We start from the raw sequence: 23,981 nt of genomic DNA on the forward strand, positions 1-23,981 counted from the left end.
CTGTTTTGTTTTGTCACCCTGTTTACATTTTTAAAATCAATAGTGAGACAACAGAAGCCAGCTGGGGAGCAGCAGAGCAAACGGAGCCTGTTCTTATCCCCCTTTCCACTCTTTGCCCAGCAGCCTCCCACCAAATCCCACCGCAGCCCCTCATCCACATCCAGCCCCACCAGGGGCAGCACGCAGAGCGGGGCCGGGGCTGCACCCCATGGCCGTGCTCCTGCCGACTGACCCAGGGCTGCCAAATCTGCTCCTTTCTGCTTCTCTGCAAGCGCCCCTCTGCCAGGTAATGCAAGTTGTACACACGTAATTGGCTTTGAGACGTTCACCCTTCTCTCAGATGTGCTTGAAATTGGCCAAACCGTTCAGAAACGGTGACGGTGGGGGAGAGACTGGCGAGGAGACAGATGGCAGACAGCTCAGCTTCCCCAGCCCAAACTGAGCTGATGGAGACGTGGGAATGCTTTCACCCTCTCATGAAAAATGATATCACTCTTTCGTTGAAATTCAAAACTCAGCTTCCCGACATTAAAAATGTGACTTCTCCACCTGGCCAAAACGGGGATGACATCAGGGATATCTTGGCAAAACAGTACTTGGTGCTTTGCCAAGGACCGAAGCAGCTCTGAGCAGTAGATTAACATGCAGCTGGAGGAAGAGCAAAATAATGGGAACAAAACAAAACAAAACAGCGTGGCGTTTGCAGGGTAATCAAGGATGGGAGACAGGCAGCATGAATTGTAAATGCGTCTCAGAAAAATGCATGGGGAAATGGTGTGCTATCAGCCAGCCCAGATTTGCACCAGCAGGGTGAGTTTTTCTGGGCAGGGTTTGCTGCACGCCCAGGCTGGGCTTGTGCAGCTGCTGCTGGGGCTTCTGGAGACTGAAGCCACCAAGAGCCACCAGGAGAAGGAGCTGTTTCTGGGCTGGCCCTGGAGAGCCAGCCCCGTGGGTGCCAGCAGGGATTCAGAAATCCTGGTTCCTCCTAATAAATCACCACTCTTGGTGCTCTACTTCAAAATCACCCCCGGTTCAGAATTGTTTATTCTGAATTATTATTAAACTTCCATCTTTTCCTAGCTTAACGTGGCCATGGATTACATCTGCTACCTGACAGAAGCATACCGCATGCAAGCAAAGCACGACTGAGGGTACTTGCAGGCCAAGTGGCCACCAGACAGGGACAGGTCCCCCACCACCCCGGTGCTGTGCCTGGGCTCGTGTCAGCCCAACCACCATGGTCCAGCCCAAGGGACCAAGCAAATGTAGGGGACACGGCTAATCAGGAGCAGCCCTCATGGAAAAGATGACTTCTGAGCTCTTGGCTCCATTTCCGAAGCAAGACGCATCCTCCCCTTGGCCACCCCATCCACATGGGGCACCCAGAGCCCCCCTGTCCCCCTGTCCATCCGTGCAGACAGACAGGGGGACGGAGGGGGCACATTCCCGTTCCTCCCCGCCATGCATTATGCACCGGCCACCTGCATCTTTGTTCTGAACACAACGCGCGCGCCTCTCCTAGATGCATATTCACTCGGCTCTGCCACAATAAGAACGACGCGCTGGTTTTTGCATGTCTACATGAGCCATCTGCCTCTAGTTTATTGATAAAAACCTGGAACAGCATTGCTCACCGAAACAAAATAAGGGTGCTTGTAAGGTGTGGATGGTTGTGTGCGCGTGTGGGTAATTTCAGCCCAGAATTCTGCAGAAGCTGGGTTTAATGCCTTTTTTTTTTTTTTTTTTTTCTTTTTCCCCAGTCGGATATCATCTAGACATTAGTATTCCTAACACAGCATATAATTAGCGAGAGGCAATATATTGTATGATCATGCACGTTAACACTTAAGTAGAATAAAAATGTTTCATTGTCAAGTACATGAAAAGCTAAGAATAAACCCATATCACTCTTCCTGTTGAATATCCAAACATCTTTTCATCGTATTTTTCATTTTTTTTTTTTTTTTTTTTTTTTTATCACAGTTTTGCACTTCAGCTTATCTCTTTCAGTCCCACACGTAGCAAGTGAAACGATGCTCATACCATTCCCGTGGCCTCACCAGTCAGTACCAGTCATCCACTAGCTAGAAAGGAGGTACAAATTTCAGTGCTATCTTTGAACTTTATGAAAGTGAAAAGGGTACATGAATTTGTTCCATGTAACCTTCAGAGCAGAGCAGTTCTCCTTTTATAGACATATTTATAAATCGGCAATAAATTCAGGCTCTACAAGACCTGCTTTTATAGAGACAGAAGCTAGAGAGCTGGCATTTTTATTAATTTGTCCATATTGATGCCATGTTAAGTGATCAATTTACAGAGGATACCTGGCAAAGGAGAGCTGAGACCGTGTTACTCCTGATGCATCCTCAGCCACAGGTCGCTCCGCATTTCTCGGTGTACCAACCAGCCTTAGGACACGATGGCAGGGAAAGAAGAAAAATCTCCCAGGGGATTATTCCAAGAACCAGAGGGAGGTGCAGGGAGCAGGCTCACTGTGCTGCCAAGGCACCCCAAAAGCTCTGGCATCCACCCACCAAGCAGCTGGAGACAAAGAACTACCACATCCCAGGGCACGTGCAGCAGGAGGGGCCACGTACACCTTGGCCAGAGAATCCACCACGTCCAGCAGTAAATGTGCCAGAGGGGCTACAAAGACCCATCCCTGCCAGAAAAGTGCATTGTTCCAACAGAGAAAGAAGCCAATATGCACTAAAAATGACTTATTATGTACAGTGTGCTTAAATCAACAGTCGAACGTACGTTGAAATGTGCTTCATGCAAATGCCCAGGGGCACTCTACCATAAAAAAAAACATTTTTATATACACATATATAAGTGCCACGCAATATTTAAATGCTAAGTCTACTAAATGATTACTCCACTTACTCTTCATGACAAGAAGGAGGCAAAACTCTCTGCTGGGAAAAAGTCGATGGAGTTACAAAAGGGAATAGAGCCCAGCAAGACAAAAAACACAGCCGCGCCAGCAGAGGCCAACAGGAGGGACGTGGGACTGGTTTAATTGGAAACCTTGTGCTTGAGATGCCACATAGTGACAGCAAGAGATCGGAGAACAGGTTTTATCCTGAGCACCATGAATGTAAAATATTGCTGCCAGGCATGGCCCTGACTTGGAGCAGATTTCTACTGATATTAATGAAAGGCTGGGAGATGGCACGGTGGAGGTGGTGTGAAGGAAAAGCACCTGGAAAGTGTTAACAAGACACAACAGGGATGAGGAAAACTGGCACAATTATATGATTTTTTTCCAGCTGCTAATGAGAAGAGAAGTTTGCAATGTTCTCGCAAGTCTGAGAAATGAAAGGAGAGGGAATCATTTGGCATGATAAAATGCCTTCCCTGGACTCAGCAAAGAATTCAGCTTGTGTCTGAATCCTGCATCTTTCTTGTTCTTCACCCATGGCCAGAGCAGCTTTTGATTTGGTCCTCAAGTTGAGATCCGCCCACACCAGGTACGAAGTTACAGGGACTCCTCTGGAGCATTTGGTACCTCTGTGGTGCTGGTCTGCCACAGCCAGCAGGGGATGGGAGGCCACCACATCCTCACCTCCTCACACCTGCAGCTCCCCTGGGAGCTGAGATTTCTGTTAAACCACACTTTTGTTGAGCATGGCTCAAGACTCTGCTTGTCTCTTTAGAAAATTTGAGAGCATCGATGGATCTTCAAGGCTCCCCTCTGGCTCTTGGGTCTCCTCTTGAAAATTTTCCAGCCTCAGCTGCCCAGTACTCTGTGCTGGTGACAGGGGGACACACGGCTGTGTGTTGTATGAGGCGGCACCGAGCACCACAACCACCTGCATCACTCCCTCTGGCCCCGTCTACAGTCCCTCACAGGGCCCAGGCTGGTTGTGTCCCCAAGAGATGATCAAACACATCTCAACAGTGGCCTTTTACCTGCTGCAACCAAGCACTGCGTTTTCTCTGCTATTCCTTCCCTTGAGAACTGGGGGAGCAGAGGGAAGCAACCTGGCCTTCAGCCATCTGATCTGGCGATCAGAGGGGTGCACAGCCTGCAGCTCTCCTGCTGCACCCTCTTCCATACGGGTGGTTTGCGTGGAGAAGAGAGGGATTGTAACACTACAAGAGATGAATTGTAACGCTAGAAGAGATGAATGGTAGCTACCAAGTTCGTTATCCAGGCTATCCAGTATTGACCTATATCTGCTTCATAAAGGTGAAAAAACATGGATAGCTGTGTGGGTTGAGCAGGAACATCTTCCTGCTGCCAGCTGGCAAACAGCTTGGGGATTACAGCATGAGGATTAATAGCCTTTGTCATTTGTAAGTGCAGATGCTAACCTTACTCACATGACGGACTGATCTTCTTTGGATTCTGTGCCTGTTTGCTGTTCCAGAAAGATGACCTTGGGCTGCTGCGAGAGACAAAATATTTACACTTTCATTTCTTAAGGCCTACGGTGCAGGCTGCGGGAAGACACACGCTCACTCTGTGCTGGAGGAGGAGGGGAAAAAAAAAAAGAAAAAGCTTTTCTTTTTACACGTCTTGTGTATGCCTTCAGCAGCTCTGGGGCTAAGGAATTGTGGTGACAAACGGCAAGCCCACAGGTCCGCAGCACTGCGAGCACCCAGCCTTCCCTGCCCCTGTCGTGGCCATTGCTGGGGGTTTTCACTTCTTGCACAACTTCTTGCATGTAGTGCATGCTAAATCTGCACCAGATCCCAAATAAACACTCAAATCAGCTACACTGAACTCCAAGCTCTAAGACCTGCCAGTGTCTGGCTGTGTTTATCGCTGAAGAAGACCAGCCAGACACCAGCGGCCTACCTCCAGCGCGGCCCCTCGGGCGGCAGCTGGCCCCGCCGCCATGCCCCGCGGCAGGCCGTAGGCTTCGCTCAGCCTCCACGTCCACCTTTGTGGCAGAGGGCAGGAGGCAGCTGAGAGGCCAAAAGTGCAGTGATCACACAGATTAAAGACGTTGATAAATATGGAAGTGGAAGGAAAGCTCTGCAGGCACGCTAGCTGCAAGGTCAGCGCCAGCTGAAGGAGAAAGCGAACCACCACCAGAGGAAAGGCCCGCTCCTCTGCCAGGCTGCCGCCATCGGCTTTGTGCTGGAGAAATGATCAATTTCTGGCTGGCAGCCCCTGGTTCTGCAAGTCCAAGAACATCTGAAGACATTCACGACTGAAGATCAGTCAATGATGTAAAGCACACGGTAACACTTCGGGATCTGCAGCCACTAAAAATACCCGCACGCATTGTCTGTGCACCCCAGAAACCGCACACCCCGCGTCACCCCGCGAGGGAAACGCAGGCAAGCCGGAGTGAGCAGGACACAGCAGGGCCCAAATAATTAAAGATGGTGGTAGAAAGGAAGCCCAGGCTCATCAAACTGCACAGCAGACAGCTCAGAGGAAGCCTTTGCAAAGGGGCACTTCAGTTAGCTGTCACTGCAGTGCCACGGGCTAAAAGAGGTTCTCGTTTCTGTGGGCATCAGTTGAAAGTCAGCATTACTGCAGAGAATACAAACGCGGTGAGATCATTCTGTTCTGCTGTCGATACACATTAAACACAAAATTAAAAAATAAAATAACAGCAGAGAGCCGAGCAGGACAGGAGAGTGCTGGCTGGAGGGAGACCAAGGAAGGAGCAGACTGCAGCTAGCTGAACGATGCTGCCTGAGGTACAGAGATGTACCCAGAGCACTTACCCACAGGACTCTGGGCTTATGCCAGTGTTGTTAGCTCCTTCCCACACAACAGTTTTGTGGGTTTGGGGGCTTTTTTTTTTTTTTTTCCACCACTCCCCCCAGAGAAGAAAATTCGAATGAGCTCTTAGGGGATTTCAGACAAGAGAATCAAAAGGAGATGAATTACCTTAGAAAACGTGTTAGGAAACTTGCACAGGGAGGATGTGCAAGTGCCCAAGCACTCACAAATCCAGGTCAGCCTCTGACTGCTCCATGGTCTCCCTCCTCTCCTGGAGCTCCCCAGAAGCAGAGGCAGGGCACCAGCATCCACGTGGATGGAGGCTGGCAGAGCACGAAGCTCCAGGTCCAACGCCAACGGAGAGCTAAGCACACGGCCAGATTCCCACGGAATGGAAGTACTTCTGGAAATTCAGACTTCTCAGCCACTTTTAAAGGAAACAAGGGGTTAAGACAGTGACTGAAAGGGCAGTGGTATTTACATGAGAAAGACCAGGAGCACAAGGCCAGCCTGTATCAATATTAGCAATGACTAATTCAATCTGTCAATAGGAAGAATTACGGGAGCTCTGGTATAAAGGGGAGCTGCTGCAAAGCCTTCTTCATTTCATAGATACGCAATACTGCAAAAAGAAATAAACCAAAAAAGTAGCAAAACCCCCAAACTAGAGCTCGTAAGCATGAGCACCTCCAACACTGTTCATGCCAAGATTCCTAAATCCCTCTGTGCTTCAGGAGGAATTTAATGAACCTCACAAATGTACTGCTCAAGGCGTGGATGTGCCAGCGGGTTTAGCAGCAGCTCCAAAATAATAAAAATAATAATAATAAAAAAACAATGCTTCCCTTGCCTCATCCCTTTTTCCTTCCCTCCAAATTCTTCTTGTAAAACATCAGGCCAAAATGCCGTTGCAATGATGCAGGAAGCTACTGCATCTGAGGCAAAGTTTTAACATGCTCAGATATTAGCTGACTCTGAGAATGCTACTTTTTTCTTGCTCCCTGTCTCCCACTATTCTACAGTGGAAATGTATCTTAAAATTCAATTTCCCTTCTGCTGTATCTTCAGAGAAGATGTAGATATGAAAATATCATGGAAGTCCAAAAACAGTTTACTATGTTGCTTTTTAAAATGGTCTTTTCCAAGATTTCTTTTTAATCAGACAATTAAAAACCTGGGTTATCTCCAGTTCACTTCTGACGCATACTATCAAGTTAAGCTTTTCCCTTAGCTAATCATTAAATTAAGCATAAGCAATACTTTGCAGGTTCAAGAAGTTATGAAGAGAATCTCAGTAAGTTTATTATACATATACATTTCAGATAATAAAATTGCTTATAAACACTTGTATATACATTTTGTGCAGTTCAGGAAAAACAGATGCAGAGATTGGAAAACATCTGAAATCAGCAAATGCACCTTTTGAATTGGGCTGTTTCCTGTACTTTTTTTTCTAGAAGAAAAGTACATGGTAAAAGAAACACAGGCAGACCTGTTCTGCTCATTACCACTCATATGCTTATTTTCTCTCCTATTGGTAATACAGCAGCATTAACAGTGCAGTCAAAAATGTAGTTGTGTTTGGGTTAGATCCTGCTTTGGGATACAAAGCTCCAGTAGTGCAAAGCAGATATTTTGCCAGCTTAACAAGGCAGTGGAGGACAACCCTCCTGCATAGGACACCCACCAGTCTCACTGGAAAACCGTGCTCTGACAGGTAAGTGTAAGAATATCTTTAACCATGACCTGTAGGATAAGTTGTCTCACCTATACCAGAAGACCTTCACCCTACAGATTATTCTGTCTTGTTGGACTGCCCCATGAGGGCAGACAAAGCCTGTTTGCACCACACCAAGTGATAACCCAACTCCAGCACTTCACTGGGTGTGAGGCAAACCAGCACCCAGGCTCAGTTTTGGTTAAAAAGCCAGTGCCCAAACTTGCACTGATTAGATCTGCACAGCACCATCAAAGAGAAGGAGACAGTTGTGGTGCAAGAGGCAGAGTTTGGTGCCAGGTCTCAGTAAACAAAAACAAAACACGAGGTGATGCAGTACTGAGAAACCTTTTCAGCAAAATATTTCCTGTCTTGCTACCATCAGCAGGAATGAAGAAACGCCAGTCCTCCTAAAGAGAGCAGGGAATCGAAATCAGGCCACTGATAGCATTTGAATGTCTTGGCACCCTCACTGCACAAGAAGATGAACATCCTCTGCTGTGTCACATGCAACTTTGCAATACCTAACGACGGCTAAACATTCAGTAGTGAGGCAGCAGACGAAGACTTGTTCCCTATCCATTGCCTCCATGACTTTAACTCACAGAGACAGGAAAAAAGATTAAAATGGAAAATGACAAAAAAGAGTCCGAAGAGTAACTACATAAAAGTGTCATCACCTCATCCAGCAAGCCTGTTCCTTGCACTGGTTTCAGTCAGAGGCAGAAAATGTAATACTTTTCTCCGTGTGGTTTGTCAGAGCCAGCACCCCCTCTAGGAGGGGTCCCCCGGATCCTATTTCTTGCCTGTAGGAGAGCTTGCCCCAAAGATGAGGTGATGTGGTCTGGCATTCCCTGCTGCTCAGCATGCCAAAAATGGTCCCTTTTCAGATCCCCAGAAGACATTACAGGATAGAACATTTGAACGAGAGCCCCCAGAGAGCTTGAGTTGTGCTTAACTGAATGAGAGAAACCACGGCCAGAAGGCCGTTCTGCGCACTGCTCACAGGAACGCTTTTCTGAATGAACCTCACTTTTACACAGCAAAGTAACACATGGCCAAAACAATGCAGAAAAGTGTGATTCAGGCACAAAGGTGGATGTGCAGCTTGTTCTGGTCTTTTTTTTTTTTTTTCTTTTTGGTATCCATGATGACAGAAGCCATGGACTTCAAGTAAGCATCTAAACATGCATCGTATAACTGCAATACAAAACCGATGCTAGTTACCTCTCATGCACGCCTATGGCAATACAGGCTAACAAGTGCACAGGGTGCCTCATTAAAAATACTGGTAGTATTAAGTCCTAATGAATAATATCAATTGTTAGTACAGGAAACAGTAGTAATGCCTAGGCACTTAAAAATTGACAGAGAATTCAACAGTGCTTCCCATGCTGCCTGAAAAATCCAGTCCATAGTGGTACCAAATGCTTATTTCTAGGACTCAAAAACATGGTAATAAGAGAGAGAACGTGATCTGCATGCAGTTTAGCTTATCTGTGAGCTATCTGCGTGTCAAGAATGTTTGCAAACTTCATTAATATAAATAAGGGAAGGAAGAGAGAATTTACCCCAGAAGAAAACAGCATCAAAATCAGACTGCGATGGTTAGGCCTATGACAAAATGAGCAAGACAAGGCCCAAAGAGAGGATTTTGTAGGTTTGCCCATCGCTTTTCCCTTGGGATAATTATTTGGATATGGAAAATGCAGGGCAACCTGCAAAGACAAGAAGTAAACTTGCTTCCCAGGCCTTGCCGCTTTCAATGCTCATGACAGATGACATTGACAGTCAAGTTAAAGTGTACAAGACCTGGCAGAGCACAGTGCTCGCCATGGAATAGCTGCTTCCCGCTGACTGCGAACACAGCCCACGGTCCCAGGACCTGCAGGCTGCCCCTGTAACCACTAGGACTCGAGCAGCGTGTGCCACCTGCAGACCTGCGTCCCCTTCGATTCCTTCATTTCCTGCCAGTGACTCTGCTCTTCCTGCCCGCTGCTGTTCTGCCCCATGGAAATCCAGCCGACCATCTCCTTGCGCTTCATGCTGCGCTTGTTGTAGATGGAGATCATGAGCGTGACATCGGAGAGCTGGAAGAGGGCAACCTGGAAGATGAAAGTTTCCTTGTAGACGGGGTTGGGCTGTCCTCGGCGGATGGAGGTCTTGCAGCGAGACATCTCCTGGCCCATGGAGTTGAGCAGGCAGAGCTTTCCATAGGTGTCTAGGACAAAACAGAGGAAAGAAAATGTTTGGAATGGTTAACAGACTCAACGAAAGCCCCAAGTCATCAAAAAACAGCCAAAACACTCAAAGCAGAGCAGCTTTGTCTGCACTGCAAAACAGATGAGTTCTGGGATGTCTCCTTTGTAAAAACCATGGGATGAGAAGCAGCAGAGGACAGCACCTCTTGGTGCACCTCATATTCAGCTGGGGAGAAGAAAGGAAGGAAGCAACCCTACTGAAGAAGAAAGGAAAGAAACAGTGCTTCAGCCTTACCCTCTTGGAAAAAGCAGGAAAGGTGGTTCTCAAGCCTAGGAAACCTGTCTAACTGAAACTATGAGCATCTCTGTGGATTCTCCATGTCAAACAGTGTGTCTGCACCTTCCCTTCCTCTCCCTCACAACAAAGCTTCTTTGGAGCTGTCTTACCAGGGCTTTACAGGGCTTCCCTTGGCTGCACTTGCTTCTCCATCGCTATCCTTAAAAAAAAAAAAAAAAAAAAAAAAAAAAAAGTCTGACCTATTATTTGAAACAGCAAATGAAAAGGGTGCTGAAAAAAGAAGGAAAAGAAACCTGCATGCACAGTGAAATGATTTGATCTCACACAATGGATTCAAAGCCTGTTCCAAATTTTTGTCTTTTTTTTTTGGTGGCCTCAAAGTCAATTTTATTCACTACTTAAGTCAATGTAAGGAGTAAAAATGGTCAGTAAATAAAGGGAAAGGATGGTCTAATTCAATGTTCCTATAGATCCACCCGTCAAACTCTTGCTGCCTCCAGTATTAACTGTTTCACCTCGGTACGTGGTGGTCTCAGGCAGAGCTCTCCAGTCCCACTGCTCCACAGCCCCAGCTCTGTGCAATCTTTCTCCTCGCTCTGCAGGCGATGGTAGCAGATCACTTGGCCAGAAAAAGCCTCTCCTAACCCCTCTGTAAATCTGTGCCTGGGTTTCTGCAAGTGATTATTATTTCAGAGTGTGCTGAAGATAGGAAATAAATAACAAGCCACGGTCTCTTGTCTACAGCATGTCTATCCTCTTCTGTTCCCGTTTGATGTGCTATTTTACGCACTTATCTGCTGAGCGACACAAGGTGTGAAATTACACTTCAGGTGTGAAAACACTTCTGTGTCTCCAAAGCAGGGCTCGCCGCTCCTCAAACTGTTCCGCTGAAAAAGCTGTCAGGAGACTGCCAATCGAGGAGCAATTTGTGAGCCTGCACAGCTGTACAGCTATCGAGTTTCTGCGGGGAAAGTTCAGCTCAATCATTAGCTAGCGGGGCCAAGTTGGCTCCTAGCAAAACGCTGGAGATGAGTAAACCGTGCCAGCAAAGACCTACTCGTTAGACAGAAAAGCGGAGCTCTGACGTAAAAGAGTTTGCCGATCGTAGCTGGGAAGGAAAGAGCTGCTTCACCGAGAGCTGATTTCCCCAGAGGTGGGCTAATTCCCTCAGGAATATTCAACTCAAATCCCTTGGGTGATGCTGAGGGACTGAGATCTTGAACAACTTCAGACCCATCAGAAACAAAATGCACAGGAGAGGACTCTGCTCAAGCTCAACTCAATGTGAAACCAAGCCAGATGACTACCAGGCACAATTCCTTGCCATACTCACAGAGATGTCACTTTATTTTGCTCTAACAAACCAGAACGTGCACTGAAACACAAGAATCATTAAGGTTGGAAAGGACTTCCAAGACCATCTAATTCCTCACCTGGACATCCTGGCTGCAGGGAGCTCCCCAGAATTAGAGATAAATGGGGAATAAGGTGATTTTTTTCTTTATTTTTTAAAAACTTTTTCTTGTTGTTGTGAGGAGAGAATTTCAAAGCAGCTAGAAACTCAGCCAGGCTGATTTTTGGATACAAACAAGCAGCTAAGTAGGACAATTCCCTGCTTAAATTCCAAACTGCCTTTCCTTTAAAAATCGAAATCTCACATCTTCTGCATAATTTCAGTACATTTTCCAAACCAATCCCACATGCAGGCAGAAAGCTGAAAAGGCTCATTTCTGCTGGCACGTAAGCGAGGCGAGTGCTGGGACCCAGGAATTCACAGAGCTGAGACCCTCTGTGCTCCGCTCCCCTGTAGGTATGTCCTTGGTGTCACATCCCTGTCCCCACCACCCTCTGAGAACCGCTTTGCTGAGGACGAGGACACTTGGCTGGGATTGCAGTAAGGGTTAACAGCAGGTGAAGTGCTTTTTTAGTTTATCTTCCCTTGCCACCTGGGAGAAGGGTCACCCCCACATGCCTGCATCTCTTGTTCTGCGAAGACAGGGAGGACCGAGGTCTAGATTTTCCTTTCAGTAAAGGCTCCTATCATCCTCCCCTCTCACTACTGCCAGCACTGCCAGCTCAGGTGGGGTTCCTCACACCTAACTGCAGGCACTTCCATTTCAGCAGAGCCCTACGGATCCAACCAAGTTGCAGTCCCTACAGCCAAAGGAGCACGTGGCATAACTGGGCAGCCATCTAGTAGGCAGTGCTGCCACTAGAGATGAGCTCCGTTTCAACACTAAACAAGTGCCGCAGCTTGAACCTCACAGGTGTTCCACATGTCCCAGACAATTTTCCAGGTATTTAATGGACGGGTTTCTTGCAGCGTGTCGCATCCCCTAGTGAGGCCTCAACTTTTGCAAGTGTGGAGTAACAGACCTGGCTTTAAAGACAACTGAGCACTGCACAGCTGACAACTTAAACCAAGGGAGATCAAAACCAGAAAATTAGGCTTTTTCCTCAGTACAAATCAGAATCTGTTACATCATTCTCTGGCACTGTCCTGCCTGCACAGTACCAAGGTATGAGGGAGTTCTGCACACATCATCTGGATAAGGTGAGAACGCGCAGGCTGGGAGGAGAAGCTCACTGCAGAGCTACTAGCAGGAGCCTTACTCACCTCCGTGTAAACACAGGCACAAAACCAGTGCGAGTGACATCAGGTTGCTAATTCTTCTCAGATTTATTCCACTGGGTGTATTTTACCAGCCAAAAGAATTGAGCTTGCCTGAACAGAAATAAAGGAGTAGGTGTGGATAATATATTTAGCATATGAAATTTGCTTTGCAGAGCGGGTGCGTACGAAGCAGAGCTGTTATTCTGCTTCACTAACCACATTTGTGGCTCGCTCACCCGTACCGCATTGTGCTCCCTTCAGCACCTTTTTAGGTGTGTCTGATCAGAAAACACTTCCCGGCTCTCCTTGTAGTCCAGTCTGCTTCTCCGAGATGGAAAGCTCTCCCCTTGGCTTGGCTTTGCCAAACAAAATCCACCCGTGGGCACCCGGCGAGATTAGTGGAACTAGAGCAAGGATGAACTTGCCAATTTGCTGAGGAATGTATGTGTGAGAGCATCTATTCATTATGAAGGCAAACATTTTCCATCTAATTACATGCTCAGATTCAGTAATGGCCTCATTACTGTGGTATCTCAGCACTTCACACTCTTCAGTGTATTTACTTTCATGTCACCTCCGTCAAGCACAAAAGGAAAAGAAAGATTAAGGCTTACATTCCTTAAAATGCCTAAGAGCTCACCCTCTGTTGAGGCACCTCTCTCACTGCCATGAAGACGAGCCAGACCTCTTAATACCTGGGATTGCGTGGCACTGAAGCTTGCCTACGGTTACACGAAAGTCTGTGAAGAAGCAGGAACGACGTTGGATTTTGCCAAGACCAATTTTAGCACCGCATCCACCAGGCTCTCCTTTCCACACCAACTTTGGACCAGAAGCTCTTGCCACAGATCGTTTTTACGTTGAACTCATCATTCATCCTGGGATGAATGGAGCGAACAATGTTCACAGACACGAAATATCAACACCTCTGCATTTAATCCCAGAGTGAAAAGCACTAAATCAAGGAACGCTGCAAGCAGCCAGACACATTTTGGGCTGGCGCTGCGTAGTACTCCAGAGGTTTGGCCAAACGTCTTCTCCTGCGGATTGCTCCGTCTCCATCAGCAGTGCCCCAACCATAAAACACCTCTTGAGAGCTCATCTGCAAAGGCAATCAGTTTATCCGTGATTCTTCTAATGACCCATTTCTGTCATCATCCTTCCAAGGGAACTAACTGATAATGACAACTCAGGGGAATAATCAACTATAATTTATACGTTCCTGGTTTTGGAGCACGGAGCGTAGCGTGAGCTCTGCTTTCACTTACCCTAAGCTCCACCATTATTAAAAACACTGACCTGCGAACAAAAACACTGCAGTACAAAAGGGTCCAACTCCCTGCTTGAATTTATATTTAGAAAGGAAATAAACAATCAAAGCCTTCTGACCTCTCGGACTGTGGACTGCAGGGCATAACGCAGCGCTGTGCAGACTCTCCCACCCTCGCTCCAGGCAAGCTAGCTCGTTTCCAAAAGCAGTATAACCATGCCAGCATGCTGCAATCCAGACTAACAAGACCCAGTGTAAAATAAAGCCTTGGGCCTTCAGCTTAATTTCTCCCAGCTGGCATGGCCACACTCCCAGCCCACAAAATAAACCGCAGCCAAGCGGCCTCTGGGGCAGCATCCCTGCTGCTCTGCACAGCTCAGTGTGGTGATACCTTCCCTGGTACCCCCACTAACTCAGACTGACCTGTCCCAGGAGGCTGCTGCTCTGTCAGCCCATGGCTTTGCCTCCCCATGAAACCAGCACCGGGGCAGGGATCTCTGAACCTGGCTCACCACAGCTGTACCGAGGAAGAGTGTGGAGCAAAATTAGACTTGAGCTTTTGCGGCCAGCCCCACGTCGTGTAAATCTGCATTGGGCAGCTTGTGACCTACTCTGTTTACTACGCAAGAGCTGGGAGCTGCCTACTATGTCGCTGAGGAGCCAAATTTCTTTCCCCGCTTCCACCAAGCCTCTGCCGCTGCGGTCCCCCTCCTGTGGCTGGCAGCTCTCCTGCAAGGAGAGGCTGGGAGCTGGCAGCCTCTGCGGTGTCTGAGACACTGGGGAACAGACCGGCAGCGCCTTTCGTTTGAAAGGCAGCAGAGAAGGGTGCTGTACTCCCTGGCAGCACTGCTTGGCCTCAGCAGGGGGAATTGTATGCATGGAGGTTGTTTCATGCAAGCAGAGGGGCTGCGAGGGGCAGGAGATGAGGGGTCTCTCCAGCTGCACGAGGTCTGTCCTCCAACAAGAGCAATTTCAGCACTTCCTACAACGTATAGTGTGCTTTATGCTGCCTGCATGAAGGCACAGCTCCTCAGCAACAGCAGCGGTAGCTCTGCTGCAGCATGATGTAAGGGTGCTTAGGTTTGGCTGTTCTCATCTCCAGCGACGGTGCCCACAGGCACGGCTTTATCGTACCGCCTGTCATCAGGCCTCCTGCGAACGCTGCTCCGTGCAGTCGCTGCGGACTTGCCTTAAACATTTGGCTCCAGCTGAAATTTGGAATTAGCAAGGAGCAATTTCTTTGTCTTCTGCTTGTGTTTGGAGGGGAAAAAAGAAAACAAGAAAGATTTTTTCTTTCCTTTTCAAAGCATCGTCACACACTCTGCTTCAGATGCACTCTCCTGGTTCTGAAATACCTTCACATTATCCACAGCAAGTGTAAATGGTCATAGAAATACAAAACCATTGAAAATGGTACCAGATAACTGCAAGTGCAAGCTATCACTGGATGTTTAATTGTTATGGAACATCCTCACCAAAATCTCCCAATTGCTCCAGGAAAATTCATTGGTTTTCAGTGCCAGGTCTCACATGTCTCACATGGAAGAGCTGTACCAAGTCAGTCCATCCACCCAACAGTACCCAACAGCACTTGCCTTACAAGATCTATAAAAATACAGCAGATACTGGTTGCATATAATGAGGGAGCCAGAGCTGCATATGGCATTCATTGTGCAGGTGCTTGGATATTCACAATCAAATAGAAAATTTTCTTTTTTTTTTCTCTGTATACTATATATTTGATTGACTTTTTTTTGAAGATATTTACTATAATATTTCACTCCCAAGAGGCTCTGAGTCCACGCATGTTGAGTTTGAATCCCACCACCATACCTTACATTTATCCACACTTCATCTTCCATGCCCATGCCCAGCTGCTCACTACTGAGACATCCTTCTGCGACCCCTTGCAGCTGGCCTCATCTTTTCTACCCTGAACAAAGCTTCCTCGGCTTATTTAAGTTGATTCAAGATATATCCAAGGACAGGCAATGAAAAGATGTCGACAGAGAAGTGGTCTCGTACAAGCCTACTGTGACCAACTGGCAAGTAGTCAGCACCGAACAATTGTCCAACATTTCTACTGCTGTTTACCAAGCTCTCTGGGCTTACTCCATCCCAGCTCCCTCGTACAAATCACCCTTTTATTACTGATGAGATGGGAGCAGGAATTACAAAGCATTAGGAGCTCAAGCGAGCTCTCTGTTCAGTGCCAGATATGTTGGTTAAAAGTTTTTTTTTTATTCAGCTTCCTGATCTAAGTGGGAATTAAAGAAATTAACCTGCGTCTTAATCCTCCAGGAATGAAACAAGGATAATAAATTTCCTTCCCCAACAAAGAATTTGATAACAATAAAATCTGCTAATGACTTTCAAGCGCTCTGACACCAGACCAACAAATACCATCTAAGGACCCTGATTTTTCTACATGAGCAACTTCTGCACTTCTTGGCGTAGCTATCCGGGGCTCAGGTAGATGTTTGTTTTCAGACAAGTCTTTACTTCAAGAATTTCTCCTGTTCCCAATAGAAACTCTGATAGCTTGTTCTCTCCCTCCTGTCTTTCCCAGAGTTAGTGCTATTGTATTTGTTTAATGGGGTTAATATGCTGCTGGTATAATAATGATCATGTACGGATGTAATTACTATGTGTGATTAATTCTGCAGCTGCTGAAAAGCTAGGAGGACTTTTCTTAGACATGGGAATATCTTTACAATAGTCCTTCTCAAATTGCACTACACCCAGACCTAAACCCCAAAAGAAATGTGAAAGAAGAAAAGCAAAGGCTGGATTAGAGGAGGGAGAGCTGCACCCAGCACAGCAGCTGATGGAGGTTAAACGTCGTGTGGGCAGAGACCATCCTTCTGCTGCGTGTTCACACACTGACGAGGGCACATGATCCCTGGCCCATCACTACAATCCCAAGGTACTACTGTACCATGCAAATAGCACATAAGCAGTTATAAATTTTTAAAGACGTGTCTGCCAGTGTTGTATGCTTCTCTTGTTACTTTCCTTATTGTAAACATCCTTTAAGTGAACACGCTGAGCTTTGTTCTTCTAAGAAAACACAATACCACAGACCGAAATATGAACCCTTACGAAATGCTAACTTGTTAATGTTGGCATAACTAATGTTAATGATTTTTACAAGAACCAAAGAGGAGGTGGTGCACAGGACACGTATCATTAGTGTTAAAACACCTGGGGTGCCCACATCTGACAAAGCTGTAAATGCGTTTGTGCACGAGGCTTTTTGGCAGACATTGCCAATTTACAGTCCAGTGCTGCAGCCATCCTCCTGAGTGCTCTTAAGTGCTCTGAGTGATAATGGACCTGTTTGTGCGACCAGGGATTGTGAGCTCAGCTCTTTAAGTCTGCATATTCCCCAGAACAATGCCTGGATGCTTATTCTTGATCAAACGATCCTTACATTCCACATATGTGACCTGAAGAGAAGACACTGCCTGGTAGATTTAAGTCTCCGCGGGCCACCCAGCTGTTTCCTAACCCAGCTGTTACCCATGTAAACACCCATGACTTTGATATTGAAGTGACTCGGTTCAACTCTGCATCCCATTTTAAAGGTTTAAGTGAAGCATAAGATGTTCCCAGGAAAAACTGAGAGATGTGCACAATCCCCCAGCTCCAATCTTCCCCTCCTTCTCCAGAAATTACCTGTTGTAGCCTCTGCAGTCTTTAACACCCTAAATCAGCAGCGCCTGAGTCCAGTTCCCTCTTCTGCCCACTGAAATCCCTGTGCAGGGAGGCCAAGAAGGGAGTGCACAAGCTCTAGGAGATGTTGAGATTACCTGTGCCGGACCCCAGGTGGCAGGTAAGGTGGGAAAAGAGCACAGCTGGAGAATTTGCTGTCTTATAAGAGCCTCCTGTCATTCCCCACAGTTGCAGCTGGCAGCAGCAGACAATACTAAAGTCACTGGGCTGTGAGAGGACCACAAAAAGGTACTGCAGAGTCTCTGTGTGTGCAGGGGTGAGAAATGGAGGTGGGTTCTGCCCACTGAGTTCTCCCAGCCTTACCACATGTAACAGCCCTGCAGAGCAGTTTGGTCTCAGTATTTAAGTGTCTTAAAGCACTATTATGTCTGAAATCCCCATGATAGTGTCAAGAAATAAATCGCTCTCTCCAAGCCTCAAACAGCAGAGCCATGGATAGGCTGTATCTGAGGAAACACAAGGGCTATTTCCTCGCCCTTCAGAAAAGGAGACAGCAGTTTTAGTTCTCACCTAGTGAAGGACTTATTGAGCTTCTCGCTCAGCCACCAGCATGTTTCAGACAGCAACAATCCCACCTCACAGCACTCCTCTGCAGTGCCTGCAGGAGCTACCAGTGAAAAGCTACTCCAGCATCTGAGACAAGTGCTGGTTTTCTTCCTTCTTCTACTTGGCTTCTTTTGATTTCTGCTTCACAGGATTTTCCTCTTCTCAGCACACTACTGGGTACTTTACAGGTGCAGAAAAAAACTAGGTGAATTTGAGTAAAAAGAAGCAGTGATAGGTTCAGAACTTCCTTGTAATAACTGATGAACTTCACCTGATAGCAGATCTAATCTCGAGACCTAGCTGGCTTGATAATGCTAAAGTTGCTATGGACGTAAGATAGCCTTAATAGCAAAGACAGGGAGAACCATTATGAATCAGTGTCAGCAATATTAGTTTGGGTGGCTGTCAGAGGACTTTGGCTAGCTTATCAAACAGATTTCATTAGGATTACCTGAATCCCCACAAACACAGAAAGCAGAAAAATCAGGCAGAATTTAAAATAAAAACTCCCTCAAAGAATGCCTTCTTTTCTCATGCACGGCTCCTGTTCTCTTCACATCACCAAACATGTGAAATGTTTTCAGGTTTAAAGATGCTGTCAACCAAGCCATTGCTTTCCTGTGTGCCCAACAGCTAAAAAGCTTAATGGGACATCTAATCAAGGCAGCTAAACTTTTCCATCCTGAAAGCAAATTTGTGCACACACAGCTAATCTGCCAAACCCCATCCCTTGAGAGGCCCAGAACAGACACCATTATGCAGCACTCAGACGATGAATTCAAGGGTTGCTCAGCTTCCTGCAACACATGGAGCTAGATACTACGCACCCAGAGAGACATTCATCAGAAGCATACCAACAAATGTCAGCAATCCGATCATGATATTGCAGGTAGTAAATTGGAGGCCAATTATTTGAGTTCTTTGCAATGCAAACATTTCATTTATGGGGAAAGGGTGGGGCAGTACAGCTGCCTGACTGAGACAGATGCAAGACTTGTGCAGGGCCTGACTTAAGAAGAGACATGCTGCAGAATCCTGCCCTTCAGGCAGTAAGTGACAAAACTCCAAGAGCACAGCTAGATATGTCAAAACACACCAGAAAAACTGCAGCAAATTAACTTGGAACCTATACTGGGACTACTTTGTTCAATGTCAGAATAAAACTTCACAAATATGTCCATTTTTCAGCATACATAAACACATATGAACTTGCTTGCTAGAGAATGTGGTAAGACTAGACCCTAGTCTTAGTCTACCTTTGCTTTAAACCAAGTAAAAATGCCCTGACTTGAAATTTTTAATAAAACACATAAATGCAAACAATAGCATGCCTTTAAGTAACTGCCATGGAGATCTTTGTTGTCACAGCTAATGCAAGACTAGCTGGGACTACACAGACTGAAGTCGTGTTTTACTGTTGCAGAGACTTGCACTTAATTCTTGAAGGATTGATTGCTCACACAGGTTTATTTGTGTAATGAATTGAAGTACTGAAGTAGTTTAGTAGAAACTTAAGTTTTCATGCCTGTATACCAAAATATTACATAAATGCTTTGCTAGCTCTGAGATAAAGAGCACAGCATCTTGCAAAAGCAATCTTAGCATTTTGCAAGCTGGAGATACTGCATCAAATCCAGTGAATGCAAGGAGCTGTCAAAGGTTCTTACCTTCTGTACCGGTGACAGACAACCAAATCACAAAAACCAAACACAACAGCAAACAAAAAAAATGTTATTCTACATTGCCATTAGCTGCTGGTTCCAGCCGGCAGGCAAAAGGATAATATGGGATGAATACAGAGCTGCCATTCAAACCCTGAATAAGGGGCACAAGCCACAAAGCAGATAACGCCACGCACAGCCCCATCTGTAGCACAGACATTAGCACCATCCATCCACTGTCCTCCTCAAGGACTAACTATAGCTCAAGCACTAACCAAACCTACTGAAAGGCAATTTCCATTTTTTCCTTTAAGCACTGGAGGAAGGGAACTCAACTATTGAGATTCAATAGAACATCTTTCAAATCTTCTTTCTACAAAAGATGTTTTTGTGTGGCTACAAAGAAATCATGCCAGGAAGATCCCCCAAGGGCCAAAAGCACCAGGTCACCCAGCGCTCAGCAGCACAGAAGGGGACTAAAAGGGTAGCCCTAGGAAATATTGAATGGCACTAGGCCTCTGCGTGTCACATGGTAACATATAATCACTCAAAAAGTGCTTCTTTTTTCTGTGGATTTACTGACAATTACTCTGTGCTTTGGGTGTAACAGCACTTTTGCCTTAATCAGCTGTTGGAAAGGTACATGCAAGAAAAGGAGCATTCTGGTATTGCTGTACTGTCAGCTGTTCTTCATACGATTGCCTCCATTTACACTGCAAAGTTTACCAGCACATGTATTTGCAATAATGCTTTTAATTTTCAATCAGATACCCTGCACAGAAACCTAACTCAGAAATGACATAATTGAATATCTCGAGAAGGAAAATAAAACACAAATTTTGACTCGGTGGTGTTATTTAATAGCAGTGAAAGTACTTACCAGGTGGCCTATTAATTGCGAGGTTTCGGAAATGACTGCCTTTGATCATCTCCACTGACAGCCGCCCCGTAGTGGCATTGTACGACAAGCCCACGAGCAGCTCTGGCACCCCTCCATGCGACAGGGACTGTGTTGAAGAAGCGCTATCACTGTGAGAGATTGCTGACAGACTAAGCTGAGAGTCTGCACTCTGCAGGGAAAGAGCACTGAAAGTCTCATCAGAATGTTCACCACCACCCTCCCTTTAATTTATATCTTGTAGCCTTGCTTAGTAAGATCTCCCTTAAGAAATGGCAATGACTAAGAATGAATTATGATAAGGCACCAAAAGAATCAGAGCATTACTTTTACAAAAACACCATTTAACTTTCTCTTTAAAGATGAGGAATGCTACGCAATGTGTAAATCTAGTGTAAATCAAAGCCTCTGAGATAAGCGTACATCCTAGTTCATTAAATGCACAGAAAATCTTAAAAAAAGACTTTTGGATGGAATTCACTTTGGATTTTTTTAGTCATGTATTGTGTATTTTCTTAATTTATTTCCTTGCACCATGACATTGTCTCTATCCCCTTCTCACCCAGACTGTGATGTTTCATTCATTTTGTGTGCCTAACCCCTTACTGAGCTTCTTGTAGACAGTGAATCATGTCAGAGCTCATCTACACAAACTGATTGGCATAGCCAGAGCTGGATACAACTGTGATATGCATGGAAGGCTATGAAGCAGCACTGCCAGTTCCTCCTCCCATGACCTACCACTCCAATCTGCCATGAAAAGAAACATTTACTGAGTATTTCTGGTAACATGGAAACTGCTCAACGCAGAGATCCGCAGGCCAGGAGCTAGTGCCAAATGAGGTAGCTCTTGAACTGGCAGTAGTACAGCTCCACCAACGTAACGGTGCACAAGAACTACTGTTCTTGTTGAAATGAAGGTAATTAGCCTCTGTGGCTCCAGGACCAAGCTATTAATCCTGCATGGCACGGTATTTGATGAGTTGCATAGAAGTACAAGCTTGCAAGCTGAGCCATCGTTAAGGAGGCACAGCTTTCTGTATGGAAGACATGCCCTGTGCTTCCCCTTACTGCTACCCGTGGTAAGTGACAGTAGGACAGATCCACCAGTTGCATCCTAACGACCCTGAATTAAAGGTGTTAAGAAAAGCTGGTCCCCATTCAGCAAAGGAACAATTTTACAGACTCCACATTTCTTTCATCAAACTTACAGTCAAATTACTCCTTGGCTCCAAGACCAGTGTCACCTTCACATCCCCTTCCTGGCTCATGTTGCTCAGGTAGAACAGCTGTTCTCCCATCATCTTCTCTCCAACCATTTTGTGCACGGCATAGAGGCGGAAACGGATGGCGTAGCCACTTAACTCGTGTGGCTCCAGCTTACTGAACGTAATTTTATCCTTGAACATGGGGATGGGTCCTCTCTGAACACTTGTCTTACCCCTTTGTTTCTTGCTCGGCATCAGGACTGTGTGCACTTGCCAGGTGTTCACACCGCTGCGGTCTTTGTCTGGGATGTCCCTGGCCTCCAAGACAGTAACCACCAGCTTCTGACTTGAGGCTTTATAAGTAAAGCTGACATCTAGATCACCACATCTACAAACGGGCTGATGGGCACTCTCATGAGCTGGTACACTGTTTACTTCATCATGCTCCTGCAAAGAGAAGGAAGAAATAAAACCTCCATCCGAGCTGAACTGCCTTTGTGGTCCCAACTCTACTTAAGAACTTTCGCTCTCCTCACTTGTGTTTGCAAACATGGACAGTTTCTCTGCAAAATAAGGGTCCCACTTTCTTTTGAGATGCCAATGCTAGTTAACTGCCTGATCCTGTGTAATATTCCCCATACAATCTAGTAAGCAACAGCACTTGTTGAAACATTTCCATCAAAAAGGTTTCATCAATATCTGGATGTTTTGCATAAGACTGTTAATTTGGCAAAAATTGTATGCAGGGGAAAAATGTTTTGGTTCCATTTGGTTAAAAAAAAAAAAAAAAAGACAACCTATTACTTTGAATATACACTGGAATTTTTTCAAGATGGCTTTTTTTTTTTTTTTAACATTACTAAAATCAAACAATTCAGTCAAACCTGCTACCTTTTGGGATATTTTGTTCTGTAGGAAATTAAGAAAATTAAGCAGTGTTCACAGAATCACAGAATTTTCTAGGTTGGAAGAGACCTCAAGATCATCAAATCCAACCTCTGACCTAACACTAACAGTCCCCACTAAACCATATCCCTAAGCTCTACATCTAAACGTCTTTTAAAGACCTCCAGGGATGGTGACTCCACCACTTCCCTGGGCAGCCCGTTCCAGTGTCTAACAACCCTTTCGGTAAAGAAGTTCTTCCTAACATCCAACCTAAAACTCCTAAAAATCCAAAACAATTCAGTTTGATTGAAGGGGAAAATCATAATGTCAGAACTTGTGGCAGAATGGAAATTCCATTTCTAGATGCTACCCTATAACTCAATAACTTTCCTGCTGCTAAAGCAATGATAATCAAGAAAAACGGTCTGATTAAATACATATTGATTCTTTATTCACTTTTTCAGTCTCCCAAGAGATGCATCTGTTCCTTCTGTTCAGTGTGGATACTAATACATTCAGAATAAGAATTCAAAATACAAAATCAAAATGTGCAGATGAAGTCACACGCGATCTTTTACCGTCTTCTAAAGCAAAAATCGTCTTGATAAAATAAAAAATGGATGCTCACCTTACCTTTTGATGAGTGGGCGTGCGCGTTTCTGTTCAAAAGTGCTTGTTATCTTAGAGCTAGAATGTGCTTCATGTGATAAAGGGGTTGCTATAGTGATCAATGATTTGTATTTAAACATGAGTATACACTGTACTCGGGAAAGATTTTCAGTTAATAGCCAGAAGGTGAATTAAGGCCTGTCACTAGCAGTCTGAGTCACCCTCCTCCTCAAACATTTATCTTCTTTCGCATTTCAAGTAACACTGCTTTTCAACAGAGGGATCTTATTGTTTAGAGCACAGATGATGGACCAGAAGACTTCTGATGTAATTCCCTTGAGAAGTTTCTAGGGTCGCCTGTGTCTCAACCAAGATCTCAGATAAATCTCAAAATTTCCAACTGCTTCCTGTCAATCAGCTTTTCAAGTGTTCAGACTCATCTGCAGAGCTCCAACTTTCCATATTTTACAAGTGTTTGAGGCATTCATACCTGTGGATACAGATGTCCATCTGTGTACGTTAGTGATGGAGACCTGCTGTCATATATTTTGCAGAAGTGATGTCAAAGAGAGAAAAATCACCTCTTGGTCAGCACACAAAATGACTCAGTTGCTCATAAAAGTGCCTTTCTGTATGAGCAGCAG

The 23,981-nt window shown here is 45.6% G+C and overlaps 1 protein-coding gene across 5 annotated transcripts in view; it reads right to left on the bottom strand.

The window, feature by feature from the left end:
• Positions 1-1,978: 1,978 nt before the first annotated feature.
• The window catches only part of SYT16 (synaptotagmin 16), a 102,370-nt gene continuing 80,367 nt past the window's right edge, over positions 1,979-23,981 (bottom strand). For all 5 annotated transcript variants that reach the window (XM_035327985.1, XM_035327984.1, XM_035327986.1 and 2 more), the window contains 3 exons: positions 21,844-22,287; positions 20,615-20,804; positions 1,979-9,630 (listed from right to left, as the gene is read on the bottom strand). In XM_035327985.1, coding sequence (XP_035183876.1) covers positions 9,317-9,630; positions 20,615-20,804; positions 21,844-22,287 — 948 coding nt within the window. In that variant the 3' untranslated portion in view covers positions 1,979-9,316. The remainder of the gene's footprint in view (positions 9,631-20,614; positions 20,805-21,843; positions 22,288-23,981) is intronic.

The sequence above is a fragment of the Oxyura jamaicensis genome, chromosome 5, assembly GCF_011077185.1.
Source record: "Oxyura jamaicensis isolate SHBP4307 breed ruddy duck chromosome 5, BPBGC_Ojam_1.0, whole genome shotgun sequence".
NCBI classification, from domain to species: domain Eukaryota; kingdom Metazoa; phylum Chordata; class Aves; order Anseriformes; family Anatidae; genus Oxyura; species Oxyura jamaicensis.